We start from the raw sequence: 22,481 nt of genomic DNA on the forward strand, positions 1-22,481 counted from the left end.
TTTCCCAGTATCTCTTTTTTTCTCCCTGGTTTTGACCCTTGCCTGTCCTGACTCTGAGCCCGTCTGCCTGACCACTCTGCCTGAGCCTGCCTGCCGACCTGTACCTTTGCCCCACCTCTGGATTATTGACCTCTGCCTACCCTGAGCCTTCCTGCCGTCCGGTACCGTTGCTCCACCTCTGGTTTATTGACCCCTGCCTGCCTTGACCTGTCTTTTGCCTGCCCCTGTTGGATTATTAAACCATTATTTATGATCTGAGACCATCCTTCCCACCTCGTGCCTGGCGACGGCACTCAGCTGGGGTATAGGGAAGCAGGTCCAGGAGGCGCGGAGGTCCCAGCCGAACCCTGGGGGGGCCCAGATAACCGGATGTTTGTGCCTGACGCTGTCCGCCCAGCAGTCCTGGAGTGGGCCCGTTCCTCCAGGCTGGCCTGTCACATGGGCTCTCGTCAGACCCTGGCCTTCATGCGACAACGCTTTTGGTGGCCTACTATAGTTCCGGATGTTGCCGCGTTTGTCGCTGCCTGCACAGTCTGCGCAAAGAGCAAGACTCCTCGGCAAGCTCCGGCTGGTCTTCTCCAACTTCTGCCTGTCCCTCACTGTCCCTGGTCTCATATATCCCTGGATTTCGTCACAGGTCTCCCCCCGTCTGAGGGCAACACTACCATCCTGACTATGGTCTGTTTTCCAAGGCCGCCCACTTCATTCCTCTCCCCAAACTACCCTCGGCCAAGGAGATGGCCCAGCTTATGGTGCAGCTCATCTTCCGGATCCACGGACTCCCGGTGGACATGGTCTCCGACCGGGGTCCGCAGTTCTCGTCCCGGTTCTGGAAGGCGTTCTGCACGCTCATTGGGTTGTCGGCCAGCCTGTCCTCCGGATTCCACCCCCAGTCCAACGACCAGTTGGAGCGAGCCAACCAGGACTTAGAGACGACTCTTCGCCGCCTAGCCTACGCCAACCCTACCACCTGGAGCCAGCAACTGGTATGGGTTGAGTACGCCCGCAACACCCTTCCTTGCTCTGCCACGGGTCTCTCGCCCTTCGAGTGTTCCTTGGGATATCAGCCTCAACTCTTCCCCGAGCAAGAGGAGGAAGTCAGCAATCCCTCTGCCCAGATGTTTATCTGCCGCTGTCGCCGTACCTGGAAGAGAGCACAGGCCGCTTTGTTGAAGACCACTTCCAGATATAGGCGACAAGCGGATCGCCACCGGACCCCTGCTCCACGCTATCGGCTCGGGCAGAGGGTATGGCTCTCCACCTGGGACCTGCCCCTCCGGGTGGAGTCCCGTAAACTTTCCCCCCTTTTTATCGGCCCATTCCCCATCTCTAGAATCATTAGCCCCACTGCTTTTCTTATTTTGCTACTCCGTACCCTCCGTATTCACCCTACTTTCCATGTGTCTAGGATTAAGCCTGTGTCTCACAGCCCTTTGTCTTATTGTTTCCAGGCACAAACCTCCTCCAGTGTCATCGATGGCCATCCGGCGTACACGGTGAGAAGCATCCTGCCTGTTCGACCGCGGGGCAAGGGTTTCCAGTACCTGGTTGACTGGGAGGGTTATGGCCCAGAGGAGAGGTGCTGGGTCCCCGCTAGAGACATCCTGGACCCAGCCCTCATCGCTGACTTCCACCGCCAGCACCCTCAGTCAACCAGGTATGCGCCCAAGTAGGACGCCAGGTGGTGCCACTAGAGGGGGGATACTGTCACACCCTGATCTGTTTCACCTGTCTTTGTGATTGTCTCCAACCCCCTCCAGGTGTTGCCTGTCTTCCACATTATCCCCTGTGTATTTATGCCCGTGTTCTCTGTCTGTTGCCAGTTTTGTCAAGTCAACCAGCGTTTTAGTGTCTCAGCTCCTGCTTTTCCCAGTCTCTCTTTTTCTCGCACTCCTGGTTTTGACCCTTGCCTGTCCTGACTCTGAGCCCGCCTGCCTGACCACTCTGCCTGCCCCTGAGCCTGCCTGCCGACCTGTACCTTTGCCCCACCTCTGGATTATTGACCTCTGCCTACCCCGAGCCTGCCGTTTGGTACAGTTGTCCCACCTCTGGTTTACTGACCCCTGCCTGCCGTGACCTGTCTTTTGCCTGCCCCTGTTGGATTGTTTGTTTGTTTGAGTTTATTTATTTTTACAGGGACAGTGCACATTAATCAAAGTTTCAGTAAAAGTGCCGGTTTTAGCCAGCCAATTTTCAACCGCAGTCTCTGGGCAGGTTATTAAAAACAATTACAATACAGACAATCAATGAGCAGTGAGCACACGCAGAGCAACATAGGACAAGCAAGAAGTAGCATACAGACAGAGCAACATAGGACAAGCAAGACATAGCATACAGACAGAGCAACATGGCACAAAATGCAACAAGACAAAATCCATAAAAGTAACAAAGTGTTTCCACACCTCACAAGCTACAGACAACAACATGGAACAACATGGAAAGCAGCAATACACAGCTAGGGATTATGTTCACAAATCTGATTGACCTTTAGCCATGTCTTCATGTTTTTTGTGAAAGTGTGATAGGTGGTGCAGTTATGTGTGTCTGATGGCAGTGTATTCCAGACATGGGAAGCTCTCACAGAGAAAGCGGATTTACTAAAGGTGCTTTTCCTTAAGGGAACTATACAGTCACCTCTCATGGCAGACCTTGTGGATCTGCTGTCATATGTTTGGGTTTTCTGTTTAACAAAAATACTGAGTGGAGGGGGAGCCAGGCCATTTAGGATCTTGAATACAAGACATGCGTCGGTGTATTGGGACAAGATTTTCCCAACTCAGGAGCTCATGCTTTCTGAGGATGCAACAGTAATGATGGCTGTTGGGCTTCCTATCAAGCATTATTAAACCATTGTTTATTCAACGTCTGCATTTGGGTCTTATCTGATAGTTAAATAAGATTGGAATACCCCAACACATTATCACACCCAGTGGCAATGCGTCATTCAGGGTGTTTTGAGGCCCTCCTGTTTAGCTAAAAGAAAAGAAAGTGTACAGTGCATTCGAAAGGTATTCAGACCCATTGACTTTTTCCACATTTTGTTAAGTTACGGCCTCATTATAAAATTCATTACATTTATCAATCTACACGCAATACCCAAAAATGACAAAGCAAAAACAGGTTTTTAGAAATTGTTGCTAATTTATAAAAATAAAAATAATACCTTATTGACATAAGTATTCAGACCCTTTTGCTCTGAGACTTGAAATTGAGCTCAGGTGCATCCTGTTTCCATTGATCGTCTTTTTAAGATGTTTCTACGTCTTGATTAGAGTCTACCTGTGGTCAAATTCAGGTGATTGGACATGGTCCCACAGTTTGCAGTGCATGTCAGAGCAAAAACCAATCCATGGGGTCCCACAGTTGACAAACAATAACACATTTACATAAGTATTCAGACCCTTTACTTAGTACTTTGTTGAAGACCCAAGAAGTCTTCTTGGGTATGACACTACAAGCTTAGCACACCTGTGTTTGGGGAGTTTCTCCCGTTCCTCTCTGTCAGGTTGGATGGGGAGCATTGCTGCACAGCTATTTTCAGGTTTCTCCAGAGATGTTAGATCGGGTTCAAGTCCGGCTCTGGCTGGGCCAATAAAGGACATTCAGAGACTTGTCGAGAAGCCACTCCTGCATTGTCTTGGCTGTGTGCTTAGGATTGTTGTCCTGTTGGAAGGTGAACCTTTGCCCCAGTCTGAGGTTCTGAGCACTCTGGAGCAGATTTTCATGAAGGATATCTCTGTACTTTGCTCTGTTCATCTTTTCCTCGATCCTGACTAGTCTCCCAGTCCCTGCCGCTGAAAAACATCCCCACAGCATGATGCTGCCACCAGGATGGTGTCAGGTTTCCTCCAGAAGTGACACTTGGCATTCAGGCCAAAGATTTCAGTCTTGGTTTCATCAGACCAGAGAATCTTATTTCTCATAGTCTGAGAGTCTTTGGGTGCCTTTTGGCAAACTCCAAGTGGGCTGTCATGTTGCTTTTACTTAGGAGTGGCTTCCGTCTGGCCACTCTGCCATAAAGGCCTGATTGGTGGAGTGCTACAGAGATGGCTGTCCTTCTGGAAGGTTCTCCCATCTCCATGGAGGAATTCTAGAGCTCTGTAAGAGTGACCATTGGGTTCTTGGTCATCTCCCTAAGTCCTTCTCGCCCGATTGCTCAGTTTGGCCAGGCGGCCAGCTCGAGGAATAGTCTTGGTGGTTCCAAACTTCTTCCATTTAAGAATGATGGAGGTCACAGTGTTCTTGGGGACCTTCAATGCTTCAGAAATGTTTTGGTACCCTTCCCCAGATCTGTGCCTCGACACAATGCTGACTCTGAGCTCTACGGACAATTCCTTCGACCTCATGGCTTGGTTTTTTCTCTGACATGCACTGTCAACTGTGGGACCTTATATAGACAAGTGTGTGCCTTCCCAAATCATGTTCAATCAATTGAATTTACCACAGGTGGACTCCAATCAAGTTGTAGAAACATCTCAAGGACGATAAATGGAAACAGGATGCACCTGAGTTAGATTTTGAGAAGCAAAGGGTCTGAGTTCTTATGTAAATAAGGTATTTTTGTTTTTTATTTGTAATAAATGTGCAAAATGTCTAAAAAACATTTTTCGCTTTGTCATTATGGGGTATTGTGTGTGATTTGCTGAGGATTTTTTAAATTTAATCTATTTTAGAATAAGGCTGTAACGTAACCAAATGTGGAAAAAGTCAAGGGGTCTGAATACTTTCCGAAGGCACAGTGTGTGATATATACAGTACTAGTCAAAAGTTTGGACACACCTACTCATTCAAGGGTTTTTCTTAATTTTGTAAACTATTTTCTACATTGTAGAATGGAATCATGTAGTAACCAAAAAAAGTGTTAAACAAATCAAAATATATTTTATATTTGAGATTCTTCAAAGTATCCACCCTTTTCCTTGATGACAGCTTTGCACAATCTTGGCATTCTCTCAACCAGCTTCACCTGGAATGCTTTTCCAACAGTCTTGAAGGAGTTCCCACATATGCTGAGCACTTGTTGGCTGCTTTTCCTTCACTCTGCGGTCTAACTCATTGGGTGATTGTGGAGGCCAGGTCACCTGATGTAGCACTCCACTCTCCTTCTTGGTCAAATAGCCCTTACACAGCCTGGAGGTGTGTTGGGTCATTGTCCTGTTGAAAAACAAATGATAGTCTCACTAAGCTCAAACCAGATGAGATGTCACATCGCTGCAGAATGCTATGGTAGCCATTTTGGTTAAGTGTGCCAAAATGGTAGCCATTTTGGTTAAGTGTGAATTCTAAATAAATTAGACCAAAGGACCAAAGGACAGATTTCCACCGGTCTAATGTCCATTGCTTGTGTTTCTTGGCCCAAGCAAGTCTCTTCTTATTATTGGTGTCCTTTAGTGGTGGTTTCTTTGCAGCAATTCGACCATGAAGGCCTGATTCATGCAGTCTCCTCTGAACAGTTGATGTTGAGATGTGTCTGTTACTTGAACTCTGTGAAGCATTTATTTGGGCTGGTAACTCTAATGAACTTATCCTCTGCAGCAGAGGTAACTCTGGGTCTTCCTTTCCTGTGGCGGTCCTCATGAGAGCCCGTTTCATCATAGTGCTTCATGGTTTTTGCGACTGCACTTGAAGAAACGTTCAAAGTTCTTGAAATGTTCCGGATTTACTGACCTTCATGTCTTAAAGTAATGATGGACAGTCTTTTCTCTTTGCTTATTTGAGCTGTGCTTGCCATAATATGGACTTGGTATTTTAACAAATAAGGCTATCTTCTGTATACCACCCCTACTTTGTCACAACACAATTGATTGGCTCAAATGCACTGCAGCCCCGGGTTCAATCCACAGCCGGCCGTGACCGGGAGACCCATGGGACGGTGCACAATTGGCCCAGCGTCGTCTGGGTTAGGGGAGGGTTTGGCTGGCTGGGATTTCCTTGTCTCATCGTGCTCTTGCGACTCCTTGTGGTGGGCCGGTCGGTCGACTTTGCACGTCAGTTTGAAAGTGTTTCCTCCGACACATTGGTGCGGCTGGCTTCCAGGTTAAGCGAGCAGTGTGTCAAGAAGCAGTGCGGCTTGGCTCTCGACCTTCGCTGAGTCCGTAGGGGAATTGCAGCGATGAAACAAGATTGTAACTACCAATTTGGATATCACAAAAAAGGGGGTAATGCCATAGGCCAGAAAAGTTTGGATACATTGGCCATGCTGTCAATCCAGCATGATTTATGCTGCGTTCCAAATAACTGGGAAATAAACTCTGAACTGGGAAATCTCAGACTTCGGTGAGTTTAAGACAACTGGGAACTCGGATAAAACTAGCTCCAACTGGGAAAATCGTTCAAAATAATTTTCTGGGTCATCCAACTCTGAATTCCAAGTTGGGATTTCAGGCTTCTTTCTAGAGCCCACAGGAAGGACCGCCGCGCCACCTTCCTGTTCAAGTGAGAACAGCACAACAAGGTGAGTCCAAAAATGTATTGTATGCTGCTCCATAAATTATGTAATATTCCAGGGAGATATATATACTGTAGCTAAGAAAGTAGTACTAAGTAGTTGTAAACTGTTAGTAGCCCACGTGCCTCACCCTAATAGTTTACTCCCTTTTCACCTCAGAACTTTGCCTACTGTTCTGACTTGGTGTGCACATTTAGCCTAGAGCCTGTTTTAGAGAAATGTAATCATCGATAATCGTAAGAGCTTTCCTTGTCTGCTTATATGCCCCCCCCCCTTTATATATCCTATAGTTCTGGCTTGGTGTACAGGGAGAACACTGTAAGAATGGCCCATGTTCTGAATTCTGTCGCCGTACATTTCAAAGTGCTGAACAAATAGCTATATTGACTACGTCCTAGCTCGCTCATTGATGTCTTAATCGAAATTACAGATTGCCTCTAATCCGCCCTTTATGCCATAGTTTGTACATCTCAATTGTCGGTAGAAACCACATTTGTTTAAGCAAGTCAGCCATATCAGCTATGTTTTTTTTAAACGCAGTAAATGAGGCTGAATGAACTGTTTTGCTGCCAGACAAGGCTCTGCTGATAGCCGGGTGTAGCAGTGGTAAGGTTTTGTGACTGTAGGCACCGTTTGTCACCGTTATAGTGCAATTAATGTATTGTTTAGTGTTGTGTAGTTGCTTTGCTGGCATGTATCTGAATTTTTGGGGGGGAGTTTGCCCCACCAAGATTAACATGCTAAAATCACCATTGATCACACTCATTAACCCAATCATAGGTATTGATAGAACATGAACATAGTATTTTTATTTCAGACGATTCAAGATATCTAACCTCAGGTAGGAACTGTTATGTCAGTGAGGCATGACTAGCAAATCGGCATGTTTTTCCTGCACCCACACAATGCCTTATTATGTGGTGGTGAAATAAAGATGTTTGTTTTAATGATAGTGTTGATTTAATGTTTGAGCCCTTCAGGTCCACATGAGCTGGATTAACACTTAGGCTTTAGCCTGGATTGATCTAATCCCTCAGTCTTCACAAATCATACTGCACTCAAACTGTCATAGTGTACTTTAAGACCATGCAATTGTCTCTAAACGGTCTGAAAAATGAGAAAATAAATAGTAGTGGTATAATGTGTGTATGTGTTATTAAGACATTTTTCATCTGGTCAAATAATTGCTGCATTCAGCAGGATGACACAATTCTGATTTAATCATGTTCTTTTCACCCTTCAACTTGTTTTGAATGAGTTGTAACAACTTCTCTTTCCAGTAGCATCTTATACTATATATAGTAGAGAATCTTAGCATTACATGTATGTTACTACTTCCGCATGACCATATGCATGTAATCCTACAGTGGCCATGTGGTTTGGGAGAAGAGTAGAGTTACCATGCTAGTGCATCGCTTACTGTAGTAGAACTGAGTCCAAATGAATGGCTCTGCAACTGGGCCTCACCCTGAATGAGCTAGAATAACATATATTATATACCCATACTAACGTAAACAATAAACCGAATCTGAAAGACACACCAAAGTTAGCATATTACAAGTGTTTTTCTCTCTTGAGTATAACCATTGTGTACTGTGCACATGAGAACATATTTATTCATCAACCCATATCAAATTTTACAAACGTATTCATTCATCAACTTCAATTACAGCAAGAACGTCCCAACAACCCTGAACTCAATCCCAGACAGTGAATGTTTGGCCTATTGCACTCTATTTTCATACTGCATGGTGGTTAGTACTGTTAAGGAGTGGGTGAGCTTTCTCTCTCTCTGCCGGTAAGGGGGAAACAATATTATTTTAAGAGTTGATGCAGACCCTAAATTCTGTTTAAAAGTTATGCTGAATCTGCATTTCAGATGTAGGATCTTAATTTGATAACCCTGTTGCAGGAGAACTTTCCTGCAATGCAGGAAATGTAAAACGTGTAGTGTATTTGAGGTTTAAAAAGCCTTCTGAAGTTTGTAATTTACACCTAGAAATATCAGACTTGATTTTCCCCTTACAAAACATTTTATCAACCCCAAAAATGTACATGAATTATAATACACATAATAATTCTCATTTCCTGTTGCTGCACGATTATTCTCCTGCTGTAGCAAACTGTCTCAAATCAAGATCCTACATCTGTAGGTATAAGACAGAGAAAAAGATTGGGTGTACGGTAAACCAGTGTTTTCCTCAATACCACACATTTTTGTTGTAGCCCCAGACAAACACACCTGATTCAACTCATTGAGGGCTTGATCATTAGTTGACAAGTTGACTCAGGTATGCTTGTCTGGGACTACAATAAAAATGTGTACTGTTGTGGGTGCTGGAGGACTGGAGTTGGGAAACACTGCGGTAGACCATCAATAGACTACAAGGAGACAATACAGCCAACAATGACATTGACAGTTGAAGGTCAAATTAGTATTTTTTCAGGATGTTACTCATTCTCCAATAAAAATTAAAAGTCCACAAATACATCTAGTCAGCTGAAGAGGTGGGCTGATGGTGGCTTGTCTGACTCCAGATTAGTGACACCATGGAACCACGTCCTGGGTTCCAGGAAGTGAAGCACACTGTAGGGAAAAAAACAGAGACAGGAAGAAGGGCAGTCCAGTCACTGTGGAAACTGGGGGTGGAAACCAAGAATATTGCAGACATGAAGACACAATCTGAGCTGTGTGTGAGGCCTGTCTCAACCAGAAACTGTATGTGGGATCATAGAAAACAATGACCTAAGATGGTCGGCTACCTCAGACTAGTACAGTACATTCATGATGTTCCCAACAACAGACCTGTTGTTTTTGCATTAAAATATTGCACTTTTTCTGTCAAGATTTCCAGATTTCCTTGCGGAGACTGAAGAACAACAAGATTCAACATTCTAGACACTTTCCGGTTGTCTAGAATGTGTGGGCTAACTGAAAAATGGTGCCACCATTTTTATAGTTTTTCTCCAATCCAAAATCATAAATTAAAAAGTTTTCCAAAGTAATACGTGACTAAACTTGAAGAACTTTTCAATCGTTTTACGTCTTGTTCCGACTATAAACATTTATAAAAACGAATGTGTCAAATGATTTGTTTTTGGGTGCTGGTTCTGTTCCATACAAAGTCAAATTGAGCGCAGATAGTTTTCTAAAGGCCTCCTCTGTTTAACAGGGTTTCCACATGATTAGTTGCATTATTCTTATTGTGCTTTCTGTTTGTATTGCAACAGTAAAACCTTTGAGTGTTTTACATTGTGACATCTTCTGAGAGGGAACACCAAACTTATAAAGTTGAAGTATCATATACTGCAAAATATATTTCTCTAGTTATTTACCCATATAACTGTATACCGACTTCACACAAATAATCAGAACAGTGCAACTGTTATTCTACAGTCAACAACAAATGTTGTTCAATAGGCCATAGAATCCGATGTATGCGACAGGGCTTGCAAGACCTTGAGTAAGTGCAGAGCTGGTATGCTGCTCACACTTGTCCTTAATCTCATTTCTCTCCAAATATAAATTGACATGAAATTGCCTGTTGTTTGGAATATACTTAGTCTAGGTTAGGGCAAAGACCTCTATCTCAGACAAATTGCCATTGACTTCATTCACTCTCTCCCACTTGCACAAAGAACTGAGTACAGACTCAAGAGCACGAGGCGATGTTCCCATTAGGTCTCTTTAAGGGTTTCAGCAAGACGTTATCCCACTGATGTTCTAAGAACGTTCTAGGAACATTAAAACCTGACGTTAACTTCAGGACCATAAAAGGACGTTCAGTACAGGTCCCGGTTTGGTCGCAGCATAACGTTATAATAAGCTATTTTGATGTCCATTACAAAAGTTTATGAAAAGGTTCTTATTTGGTTCTGATAGAACATTATCCTTGCAACATTCAATGACCACAAGGAGACGTTTCATGATGGTCAAGGGGACGTTGCATGATGGCCCCAAGAGAACATTCTTTGGAGGACCTTTGTCTAGTTCCCTGTAAGTTACCCGGATGCCACTGAGGACCATATCAGGACCTTTTTAGGACGTTCTCAGGACTTTCATTTTACTAGTCATTAGCACGTCGCATGATGGTCGTAAGGGAACGTCTCTGCAAACAAACATTTGTTAGGATGTCCGAATAACGCAACAAAGCGGTCGCCTAAAGTGGTCAGGACATTGTGTCATGGTCCCCTGAAGGTTTTGTCCAGTTCCCGGTTTGTCACCCAAAAAATTAAATTCCAGGGGACCATGACACAAAGTCCTAAGAACATAAAAAAAAAATCCTTAGGATGTCCCGGGACAAACCGGGAACTAGACAAAATCTCCAAGAGACCATGCCACAATGTCCTGACCACTTTAGGCGACCATTTCGTGACCTTCTGGGGACGTCCTAACTACCCATTTTTGTTTGGAGGGTAAAGATAATAATAGCCTTTCCCTTGGTGCAGTCCCACAGACCAGTTTGACACAATTAGTAATATAAATGTTATGTAAAGTAATATGATCTCCTGTCTTTCAGTATGTCACACTGTAGATATATGAATTTGTAAAAACTCTACCCACTACCCAAACACTTCTATAAACCTATGGGGGCTTATGGAGACATTATGAAGACATTATGTGGTTAATATGTTTCCCCTGCAGTATGACACAGACTAACATATAGTAACACACACAAGCACACACACACACAAACAAACCGTTAATGACTACTTGGCCTGTACTGGGTTCTTCCACTGTATAACAGTTAGTGCAATACCACATTTACAGGCTTTAGGTCTACAGCGGGATCATCCCTCACTGTGAATCAGCCCGAACGAGACCACATCTGATCTTTGCCACCAACTATAAACACTCTTGTGTAGTTTTTTACGATAACAAAAGTTGACGACTTAATTCAATATTCCATTAAAACACTACACAATCTCCATAATGCATGTATGTTACAATGAGTTTAAATAATATTTCCAAACTAAATGACCACCGGGCCTAAGGTGCATTTAACAATGTCTCTGCCTGTTGTTATACATGGGTTCCACTTCAACGAATTACATCAGCTTCATAAACTAATGCTGTGGATCATGGCTCAATTGGAGCCACGTGTTTTCCCTGATTTGAGCTTTGCTTTAAGGCAGCCAAACCGCCAGCCCTGCATTGACCAGACTAGGATTACGGTAAGGTCCTTGCTCTGAGGAGACCGTAAAAGTGGATCTCCTAGTTCTACTGCAGACTTCCCACAAAGGATATAAAGAATAAGGACTGGGTGGTCCAGTGATGTGATATCCCATCTCTCTCTCTCTCTCATCTCTCTCTCTCTCTCTCTCTCTTCTCTCTCTCTCTCTCGTCTCTCTCTCTCTCTCTCTCTCTCTCTCTCTCTCTCTCTCTCTCTCTCTCTCAACACACAACACACCTATCTCTCTCTTACTATCTCTCTCTCTCTCTCTCTCCTCTCTCTCTCTTCTCTCTCTCTCTCTCTCTCTCTCTCTCTCTCTCTCTCTCACACACCACACACTATCTCTCTCTTTCCTCCTCACACTATCTCTCTCTCTCTCTCTCTCTCTCTCTCTCTCTCTCTCTCTCTCTCTCTCTCTCTCTCTCTCTCTCTCTCTCTCTCTCTTCTCTCTCTCTCTCTCTCTTCTCTCTCTCTCTCTCCTCATCCTCTCTCTCTCTCTCTCTCTCTCTCTCTCACACACACACGCAGCGTTGTCTATACTGTGTAGTTAATCAGATAATAATTTGCCTTGTGTGTCATATTATGTTGCAGTTCTAACATTTTCATGTCATTATTTGTGGTGGCGGTTGGAATCACTTCATTTGAATATCATTATTTGTGGTGGCGGTTGGAATCACTTCATTTGAATATCATTATTTGTTGATACAAATGTTAAAGTGCGCACTAGAGCAGGGATGGGCAACTGGTGGTCCGCCCCCATTTTGTAGGCCCGCGGATTAATTTGACCCAAAAAATAAATACATTTTTTGGGGGGGACTCAGTCAGGGACTCACCTTACTGAAAGTTAGAATGAGAGAATACACAAGGTGCAATTTCAAAATGTGGTTGTGCATCAGCAGTCAATCATGGTCGAATTACTGACGGGGTCATCAGTTATCACATTAAAAACAGCAAAAATTTGCCTCCACCCTATGGCAAAATGTGTAGAATTGCAGGAATTGAGTTACAAAATTGTTAAATCTTCTCTCCGCTCCATGGAATGTGTAGAATTGCAGAAAACTTACTTTAAAATGCCAACATTTTCTCTACACCTCATGAAAAAATGTGGAGAATTGCAGGAAATGAACTTTAAAACTGAATTTTTTTCTCTTCGCTGTCATGAGGGGGGTTGCTAAAATGTTTTGCGAGCAAAACATGAGCCCCTGCGGCCCCTTATGATGAGTTCCATTTTTTTGTGGCTCTCACCCCATCAAAGTTGCCCATCCCTGCATTAGAGCCTCAAGGTACTGTAGGTGTTGAGGTAATGATTGGATCAGGCAGAAAGGGAAGAAAGTCTGTAATCTTGTGGTGCTATAGGGGTGTTAGAGGTGTCTGATGTTCAGTTTCTGGTGAACCACTGGTTGATTTGATATCAGACACACGTAAAAACATCTCAATGAGAATTCCAGACACAACCTGAAGAAGATTGAACTGTTGTGACATGAACACAAACGAGGTGAAAAACGTAACAAATGCAGCATGTCTCGACTTGATGCATCCACTCTCAAGAATTCCAGACGTCTGTCTGGGAGTTTCACTGTACATGTCTGGTGTTGTGCCTTGTCTTCCTTTTTAAAACATTTTTCCTCCACTTAGTCAGAGATGAATATACCCTGAACCATTCCACTGAACATGCAAAGCCCCTGGAGGCTAATTTATTATGATATACAGTAAGAAATCAAGCTATAGTGGATTACATGTAAAGTACAATAGCAGACTCAACATGTAGCAATGCATACTCCAGTGAATATGTCAGACACCTGTCAAACATTAATATAGAAATCCAGACAAGTTAAATGCAGGGTTAGGATAGATAGTTTGACAAAGAAACCAATCAGGGATGTTACCTTCATTTCATACCTACTACTTTAATGGGTTGTTTATTTCAAAGCTCTCCAACTTTTAAGAGAAGTGTCTTCTAGAATTCAGAGAATACATAGGTGTCTGGAAGTTCTCCTCCTCCGCAAAATGATTACTCCATCTCCTTGTACTCTCCATACAATATACAGTGCCTTCAGAAAGCATTCTTACCCCTTGACTTATTACATGTTTTTTGTGTTACAGCCTGAATTCAAAATGTATTAAAAAAATAATAATTATCTTGCCAATCTACACACAATACCATAAATAATGACAAAGTGAAAACATGTTTTTCTACATTTTAGCAAATGTATTGAAAATTAAATACAGAAATATCTAATTTACATAAGTATTCACACCCCTGAGTCAATACTTTGTAGAAGCACCTTAAGCGATTACAGCTTGGGTATGTCTGTATCAGCTTTGAGTCGTCTTGGGTATGTCTGTATCAGCTTTGCACATCTGGATTTGGGGATTTTCTTCAGTACTCTGTGCAGATTTTCTTAAGATCTGTTAAGTTAGATGGTGAGTGGCGGTGAACCGAAATCTTCCACAGATTTTCAATGGGATTCAAGTCTGGGCTTTGGCTGGGCCACTCAAGGCTGGCCCACTCACATTCTTGTTCTGAAGCCATTCCAGCATTGCTTTAGGTGTATGCTTGGGGTCAATGTCCTGTTATAACGTAAATCTTCACCCCAAGTCTAAGGATGTTTGCATTCTGAAGCAGGTTCTCATCAAGGACTTGTCTGTATTTAGCTCAATTCATTGTTCCCTTTATCCTTACCAGTCAATCAAGTAGTAAAATCTCTACCTGATTACTATTGAAAAGCCTGTGTAGTAAAGCTGTAGTGTTTTGACAACTTATTTGCTACCAACATCAAGTACTGTAGTAAAAATCTCTATCTGATTATTACTGGACACACTACTGTTTTCTTACCAAACACTACAAAACCCTACTTGTGTATCTTGAGTAGTGCATAAACTACACATTCACTGCACAATTCCTACATGCCTCTAGATAGTCACTACTGCACAAACAGGTTTTGTGTAGTAATTCAGTAGTACTTTTCATGAGTGCACTGCAATAACAACAGCTAATGGGGATCCTAATAAAATAACAAATAAACACATTCATCTCCTCTTTGACCTTGATTATGTAAGGAGGATCACCTTACAAACCAACAATAATGTTTTGGTACTTCAATCATGGTTCATCTGCGACACAATTCTTCAACAGTAATAAAGCCAAAATGTCTTCATTTTGTGTTTTCTATCATATGACTGTAAGTACTGTCATGTATCTCAATTTCACAGGGCTTGTGTCCTCGGTTTATTTCTAACAATACAGGATAAGAGGGATTTTTTCTTCCTCTGTCTTGTCGATTGATGAATGTTTGCATTGAGTGGCCACACCAACCACAGGAAGAGTGGGAGAGGAGAGGTGGGCCAGAAGTGGTAAACATCACAAGACACATCTAGCCCTGCTGCTATTGGCTGGAGCTGGAGGCAGCCGGGTTTATAAGCCAACCAGCAGCCTCCCTTCAGCAGCATCCATTCACATCCAAACTGAACTGTGCTGTTCCTCCTTTGGCATCCAAGAGAATACTGAGCAGCTCTCCACTCATCCTCCTGATTAACTACTCTAGAGCTATCCTGTGGATTCTCTGAAGAACAAGTCAAGGTAAATAATGGCTTTCACTTGTATAGATGTTGGTGCTTACTTTCTATAATCCTCTCCTATAAAAGCTCAAAGAAAATTGTGGCGAATTGTTTTATATTTTGTGCAACTCAAATATCAAATATTTTCACAATTTTAAGAAATCTGGGAGACACTCTTCAGCACTTATAATCTATCATTCTGCACAGTCAATGCTTCAATGTGTTGCACTTTTTTTATGTACAAAAAGAAAATAGAGCTCACTAGTCTGGTGTAACAATTAGTTTGTGTTATTACACATTCTCTCTAGACACCAGATATGTATATGCCTTTGCTTGAACCTGATAGAGTGAAATAAATCATAAACTAGGTTTTATAGTGTTGGAGTGATGAACGTGAGCGTGACAGCAGGAAGAGGAAGCTGTGGCCTCAGCTCACCAATCCACAGCTAATTTGTTCTCAGCTAACTGACTCGTACAGTCTGTTCCAAGACTAAGCCACAGCATTTAAAGGGCTGCTGTGAGGAGAAATAATAATAACAGAAAAACTGACAGGCTGGATTAGTTACTTCTGAAGTCAGATCACATCCACACAACATCCTCTCAACATCCCACGTTGTTTTTCTCGCCTCCGTCACACTTCCGTCTGTCGACAAAACAGATTTCTATTCTAGAACCCAAGGATTTAATGAAAAAAGTAGAGTTGGCTTTCAAAATAAAGCTGAGGGACATTCATCATGTTCCCTGCCTCCCTGGACCGTGGTCTTCCAAACTTCCACTTCTAACTTGGGGAATTATACACTATGCAGAGATCATTATAGGTATAGCTAAAAGACTGCCTGCTCAGAGTTATTCTTGATGTAATGTTGTTCTAGCTGGGAGTAGTTGAGCTGAAAAACAAGGGAGACGTTCATGCATGGGGTTAGGCATTAAAAAAAATAGAATCAAGTCAAATGTTATTTGTCACTTGTGGCGAATAAAACAGGTGTAGACCTTGCAGTGAAATGCTTATGACAAGCCCTTAACCAACAATGCTTTAAGAAGTTAATAAGAAAAAAAAAAGGTGTTAAGTAAAAAATAGAAAATAAATGTAACAAATAATTAAACAGCTGCAGTAAAATAACAAGCAAGGCTATATACAGGGGGTACCGGTACAGAGTCAGTGTGCAGGGGCACCGGTTAGTCGAGGTAATTTAGGTAATATGTACATGTAGGTTGAGTTAAAGTGACTATGCATAGATTATAAACAGAGAGTAGCAACAGCGTAAAAGAGGGGTCTGGGTAGCCCTTTGATTAGAAGCAGTTAAGAATCCTTTTGAACTTCGACTTGGCACTCCGGTACAGCTTGCCGTGCGGTAGCAGAGAGAACAGTCTATGACTAGGGTGGCTGGAATATTTGACCATTTTCAGGGCCTTCCTCTGACACCACCTGGTATAGAGGTCCTGGATGGCAGGAAGCTTGGTCCCAGTGATGTACTGGGCCGTATGCACTACCCTCTGTTGTTCCTTGCGGTAGGAGGCCGAGCAGTTGCCATACCAGGCAGTGATGCAACCAGTCAGGATGCTCTCGATGGTGCAGCTGTAGAACCTTTTGAGGATCTGAGGACCCATGCCAAATCTTTTCAGTCTCCTGAGGGTGAATAGGTTTTGTCGTGCCCTCTTCACGACTGTCTTAGTGTGTTTGGACCATCATAGTTTGTTGGTAATGTGGACACCAAGGAACTTGAAGCTCTCAACCTGTTCCACTATAGCCCCGTCGATAAGAATGGGGGCGTTCTCGGTCCTCCTTTTCTTGTACTCCACAATCATCTCCTTTGTCTTGATCATGTTGAGGGAGAGGTTGTTTTCCTGGCACCACACTGCCAGGTCTTTGACCTCCTCCCTATAGGCTGTCTCATTGTAGGCTAGGCTGGATGTCATTAGTTGGGAGGGAAGCCCATTCTATCTGCCAACGGTTAGGGACTAAAAGGAGTGCACTTCCACCAGAGTCCTTCCACTTAGCTATGGCGGAGACTCATAAGGGCCCATGGTTGGTGTTCTCCCTGTATAGTAATCAAGGCTTTAAGGGTTAAGGGTTTAAACATTACAAGGCAGGACTTCACAGGCACTTTTCATGTAAAATCAGTCTAATTGCCTCCCATCCGGGCATTTCTGCTGTAATTTCTGCTTTTATTAGGATACCCATTACCCGACGCCAATGGCGACAGCTAGTCTTCCTGGGGTCAGACACATAACGAAAAAGACATTACAGACAAAAATACTTTACAAATTGAAAAAATAATGTATCACATTTTTACATTTAAAAAGGTGTTACATGTAGCCTACACAGTGTACAGCTTTCAACAGAGTTTGTATTTTCAGTTCTCATCATTTTGGTGGCTTTCATGAATCTTTCTTTTTTCATGATTCTTTTTTTTTTTTTTAGATACACCTTGTGACAATGAAGGCTGCAATTGTTTTCGTCCTGCTCTTTGCAACGGTCCTCGGTCGCCCGGCGATACGCTCGCCCAGCAACAGTCCAGAGAGCTCAGAAGAACTGGTGAGTGTTCCTTTTATATGAGAACATACAGTATATATTAAAAAAGCCAGTCAGACAGAGAGACAGATGTGTACATTGGTATCAACTTAAATTCCTGTTCATGTTGTCAGGTGAAACCAGCTCCAGTGCTTGGGGTAGCCCCAGCAGAACTTACTGAGGTGGCCCCTGTACAGGTAAGAGCCTCTTTCAGCAAACATTCCTCTATCATCTGTAGGTGTGTTGGCATTGAAATGTATACATTTGCACTGTAGGGAAAACTGTATTAATATGTCTGTTTTTATTGGACTCTTTTTAATGCTGAGGTTTTCTTTAAGAATGTAGATACCGCTACAACATCAGACGAGAGCTCTGACGACGATGAAACAGAGGTAAAACATAATTATGTTGTAGCATAATGAAGCATAAGATGCTAAATCAATCTTACACCTGATAGAGACAACCATATCTGTGCTTTTGATGGATGATACTTGATACATTGATTGATCCTGTTTTTCTATTCTCCAGGGAGCTGATCCTACTTCAGACCCAACATCGGACAGCACAGCATCAACAGACAGCACAGACAGTGCAGACAGTGCAGACAGCAATGAAAGCAAGGACAGCGCAGACAGTGCAGACAGCGATGTGAGTAATGCACTATGTATAAAACTACTGACAGCTTATATGTAGGATATATTGAGTCACTTTTTATTTATAGATGCATATGTAGTTATGGCTCCAGTAAGTCTACAGGGTCACACTGAGACTATAGCTTGTAGTTCAATGAAGACATCTAGCTAATGTTGACAGACAGGAGCGTTTCACCAAGCTCTTATTTGAACTTTATATCTTATAAGAGGTTATGTAAAACTAAAGGTGTTGTTGTGATGTGGTGTGTTTTCAGGACACAACCGAGTCCAGTGAGTCAGAGGAGGCGGACACCACCGCTGCCCCTCCGACAGCTGAGCCCACCGTAGAGCCCACAATGGCTACCACTGAGGCCCCCATTTACGACGACGGACGTGGAGACAGCATGGGTTACCCCATTGACTACAAGAAGTCTATCATCTATGTAGATACTAACAACATCGAGAAGGGACCCTCCTCTTACAAAGCCTATGGAAAGATGGATGAGGGCCTGTATGCTGGCAAAAAGGTGTCCGTCTACGACACCGGGCTCAGAAACGAGATTGAGAAGACGATGACAGGGTTCAAGGTAAATTTGTTTCTCCTCTGTGTTAGAATTCTCCATTTCAAACTCATAGGCATTATTTCCTTCCATTTAGTTTTGGAAGTTGATCTAAACATCCTTCCACCGCCTCTCTCTCTCCCCCTCCAGGCCCTGCAGGTGCATGATTTGATGGATGAGGACACCAGCACCCCTGACGTGGAGAGCCAGGTTCTGGATGCCTCCAGCGGGAAAGCCGAGGAGCCCAGCCTGCGCCAGGCGCATTTCGACGTAGCCAGCCAGGACAGGACCCCCTCTGAGAGCCCCGAGAGCCAGAAGGCCAAGAGCCTGGAGAGTGATGCCACCAGTGAGCGCACCAGTAGCGCTAGCAGCGATGGTACTAGCGAGAGCACCAGCACCAGCGCCAGTAATGAGACTGACAGCAGCAACAGTAGTGAGGAGGCTACAGCCAGGCCTGGGGCAGCAGACAGCGACTCAGCAGAGAGCAACGAGAGCCATGACAGTGACAGCGACTCGGCTGAGAGCAACGAGAGCCATGACAGTGACAGCGACTCGGCTGAGAGCAACGAGAGCCATGACAGTGACAGCGACTCGGCTGAGGAGGCAGCCACAGTGGCTACCATCACTACCGATGCTCCCGTAGTCATCACTGCCAAGTAAAGGCCTGTCTCTCTCATCCTGCTGCTGTCGACAGTGAAGAATGCTACCAGAACCTGGAAGGTGCTCTATGACCCTGCCTTAGGAGGAGAGGTCAGAACAGAGAGAATAACAGAAAACACATAAGCACAACTCAGGGCCCTTAGGGTCTGATACAGTACAACAATAATACATGATAAGATTCATACTCGCTATCTCATCATGACATATAGAACAGTCAATTTTGTTCAATTGCACAATTATTTACACTACATGTTGTTTGTCCCATTTTTACTGTAATAATGTATAACGTTGTATCAGTCCTAAATACATGCATTCTTTTTTTTCATAAAACTCATAGTGAGTCTGTTATTTCACATGTGTATACGTTGTTGTGTCTGCTGAGCCATTGAGCTCTGTGCATAGTATGTAGAGACTCCAGGGGGATTCACAGTGGTGTTCACCAGAGAAACCACAATCCATCACAAACCATCATTAAAATAGGAACAAAGGCCCTGTCACAGTAAACATGCTGGATGTAAAATAGTACTGGAAAAAATTACATTTTGAACCTTCAAATGAAGTTGTTCATAGGTTGTTTTTCTCAACGTAATATTCCTTACTCAATTGTCTGATGAGGTGTTGGCTCGGTCAGGAGGAAGCTGGAGTTCACAGATAACTCAAGCTGTGCCATGATCCCTTGGTGGTGTAGTGCAGCAAATAGCCACAAGACAACGCTGTAGGAATGGATGAAATCACTGTCAAAATCCCACTGTTAATGACACACTCGATCTCAGTGAACACTCATACTCTTTTCCAAGCATGCAGTACACTAATACACTAATAATCTATTATGACTGATCATACCCATAACTAAGACTTGATAACAGTAATCAAAAATATAATCAATTAAGAGACATCTTTTCTCAATGTAAGTATTTTTCTATCTCTTTATTGAGTACACAAGTTCACAACAAATATCAATCAATCAATCAAATGTATGTTATTAAGCGCTTTTTATATCAGCAGTTGTCTCAATGTACTTTACAGATAACCAGCCTAAAACTCCAAAGAGCAAGTCACTACATACTGTGTGTAAAGAGACATACTGGAGCGTAACACAACAATATCAATCAATCAATCAAACATTCACAATTGTTTATATCACACCCAGCAGATTATGATCACCTAGTTCACAGACATCCAAACACCCGTAACTACCACCATATGTTGAACTAGTAAAGATTACAGGGCTTCTGATAGGGTTATTATGAAGCTATGGATAACATTACCTATAAATGCTGCTGCATAAAAAAACACAAAAAAAGCCAAGATATTTCATATCATGCAGGTACTGTAAACAGTCCATACAAAAAAGTAGGACCTAAAAAAAGCAATGATTTATAAACTCTGGAATAATTATAATAAAGTATTCTCATGAATACTCTCATTATTAGTTGTCTCCTCTAGTTGGTGGAGGGGGAGTTTCTGGAGCGGGAGTTGTAATGTCCTCAGTGACACGTGCAGTAACGTTCCCTGGTGACGGTGTCGTTTCACTGACAATTGGCCCATTCGTGGACATTTCTGTCACTGGTGGGATAGTTGACATGGCAGCAGTGGGAGGGTTCACTGTGGTTGGAGCAGTTGGTCCTGGTGTCATTCTTGATTCATCAGATTCTGAGGACTCGTGGATTCGTGGAACATTGTGGTGTCCAGGCCTGTTGAACTGTGGAACATTGTGGTGTCCAGGCCTGTTGAACTGTGGAACATTGTGGTGTGTCCAGGCCTGTTGAACTGTGGACCATTGTGGTGTCCAGGCCTGTTGAACTGTGGAACATTGTGGTGTCCAGGCCTGTTGAACTGTGGACCATTGTGGTGTCCAGGCCTGTTGAACTGTGGACCATTGTGGTGTCCACGCCTGTCGAACTGTGGAGTGAACAAAGCACATCAGCACCTGAAAATACTGTAATGATAGCCATTACTGCTACTAATTATGGCAAAAGATATATAAGATATATAAAATGTTCATCCACTTACTGGTTTTGCGATTGCTGTTGAGATAAAGACAATAAGAAGTGCAGGCCTCAGTAGCTCCATCTCTTTTTTATTTCTGATGGAAAAAATAAACAAAATCGAAGATTTCTCTCTGATTACAGCTCCTGTCCTATCTGAGCCTACTGTAGAGGAGACCATAGACAGACATCCAGGGCTGGTGCTAATATAGCCAGTGCCAGTAAATTAACCAAGGGCTGGGCAGTTATCTAATCCTAGGAATGTTGCAGGAGGATTACTGGGCCTGATAGGATAGGCTTTCTGACTGTGTGTAACACACGTCTGTCATTTCATCACTGAAAATATTCCTCTCTGAGGAAAACTTAAATAATTCCAGTGTAGAGATCCATTGTATTGAAACAAAAAATAAAAAAGCTGCTACATGTCTGTCACTAGCAGGAAATAATCTTTGCTAAAACAATACCAATGTCCGGGGTGATTTTATTTAACCTTGTTTCAACTATTTGTTTAGTCAGGTTCTGAACTAGCTCAAACAAGTGCAGATAATTATTTAAACCACAAGATCAAGCAACCATTAGCCAACATAATGGAATAGAAGTGTAGACATGCCTTGTCATTTCCTGTCAACTATAATTAAATTAAACTGTTGCGTGATAGAGACTGATGACTGAATGACTAATGGTCAAATAAGTACACTCAGTTTCTGGAAGAAAAACAAATCCTGAAAATGGCAACATGATCATAATTTGTAGTGCAGCCAAAGAAGGAAGTTAGGTAGCTGTCCTGTATCTTTGAATTCACTACTAGTTAAAACCTCACTCATGTCATTTTGAATTATGGATGGTTGAGCAATTAGATCTTAAAAGATTGTCTAACAAGTTTAATCTTGCCCAGCCTGACTGTTGCATCCAATGTGATACTCAGTATAGTAATGTAGTAAGCACACCA

General features: G+C 43.0%; 1 protein-coding gene and 1 pseudogene across 1 annotated transcript; both read left to right on the plus strand.

The window, feature by feature from the left end:
• The window catches only part of LOC111980224 (uncharacterized), a 401,020-nt pseudogene that overhangs the window by 347,491 nt on the left and 31,048 nt on the right, over positions 1 to 22,481 (plus strand).
• On the plus strand, positions 15,082 to 19,874 carry LOC111980253 (dentin sialophosphoprotein). The gene is made up of 7 exons (XM_024010943.2): positions 15,082 to 15,202; positions 17,603 to 17,716; positions 17,827 to 17,889; positions 18,031 to 18,084; positions 18,221 to 18,340; positions 18,600 to 18,911; positions 19,035 to 19,874. Exons 2-7 carry the CDS (start codon positions 17,618 to 17,620, stop codon positions 19,542 to 19,544), a joined length of 1,158 nt encoding a protein of 385 aa, XP_023866711.1. The 5' UTR covers positions 15,082 to 15,202; positions 17,603 to 17,617; the 3' UTR covers positions 19,545 to 19,874.

This window comes from Salvelinus sp. IW2-2015, linkage group LG20 (assembly GCF_002910315.2).
Source record: "Salvelinus sp. IW2-2015 linkage group LG20, ASM291031v2, whole genome shotgun sequence".
NCBI lineage: Eukaryota > Metazoa > Chordata > Actinopteri > Salmoniformes > Salmonidae > Salvelinus > Salvelinus sp. IW2-2015.

Coding starts and splice junctions, on each gene's coding strand:
- LOC111980253 (XM_024010943.2), top strand. CDS start 17,618: ATGAAGGCTGCAATTGTTTTCGTCCTGCTCTTTGCAACGGTCCTCGGT. Junction 18,341..18,599: donor CAGACAGTGCAGACAGCGAT/GTGAGTAATGCA, acceptor GTGTGTTTTCAG/GACACAACCGAGTCCAGTGA. Junction 18,912..19,034: donor AGACGATGACAGGGTTCAAG/GTAAATTTGTTT, acceptor CTCCCCCTCCAG/GCCCTGCAGGTGCATGATTT.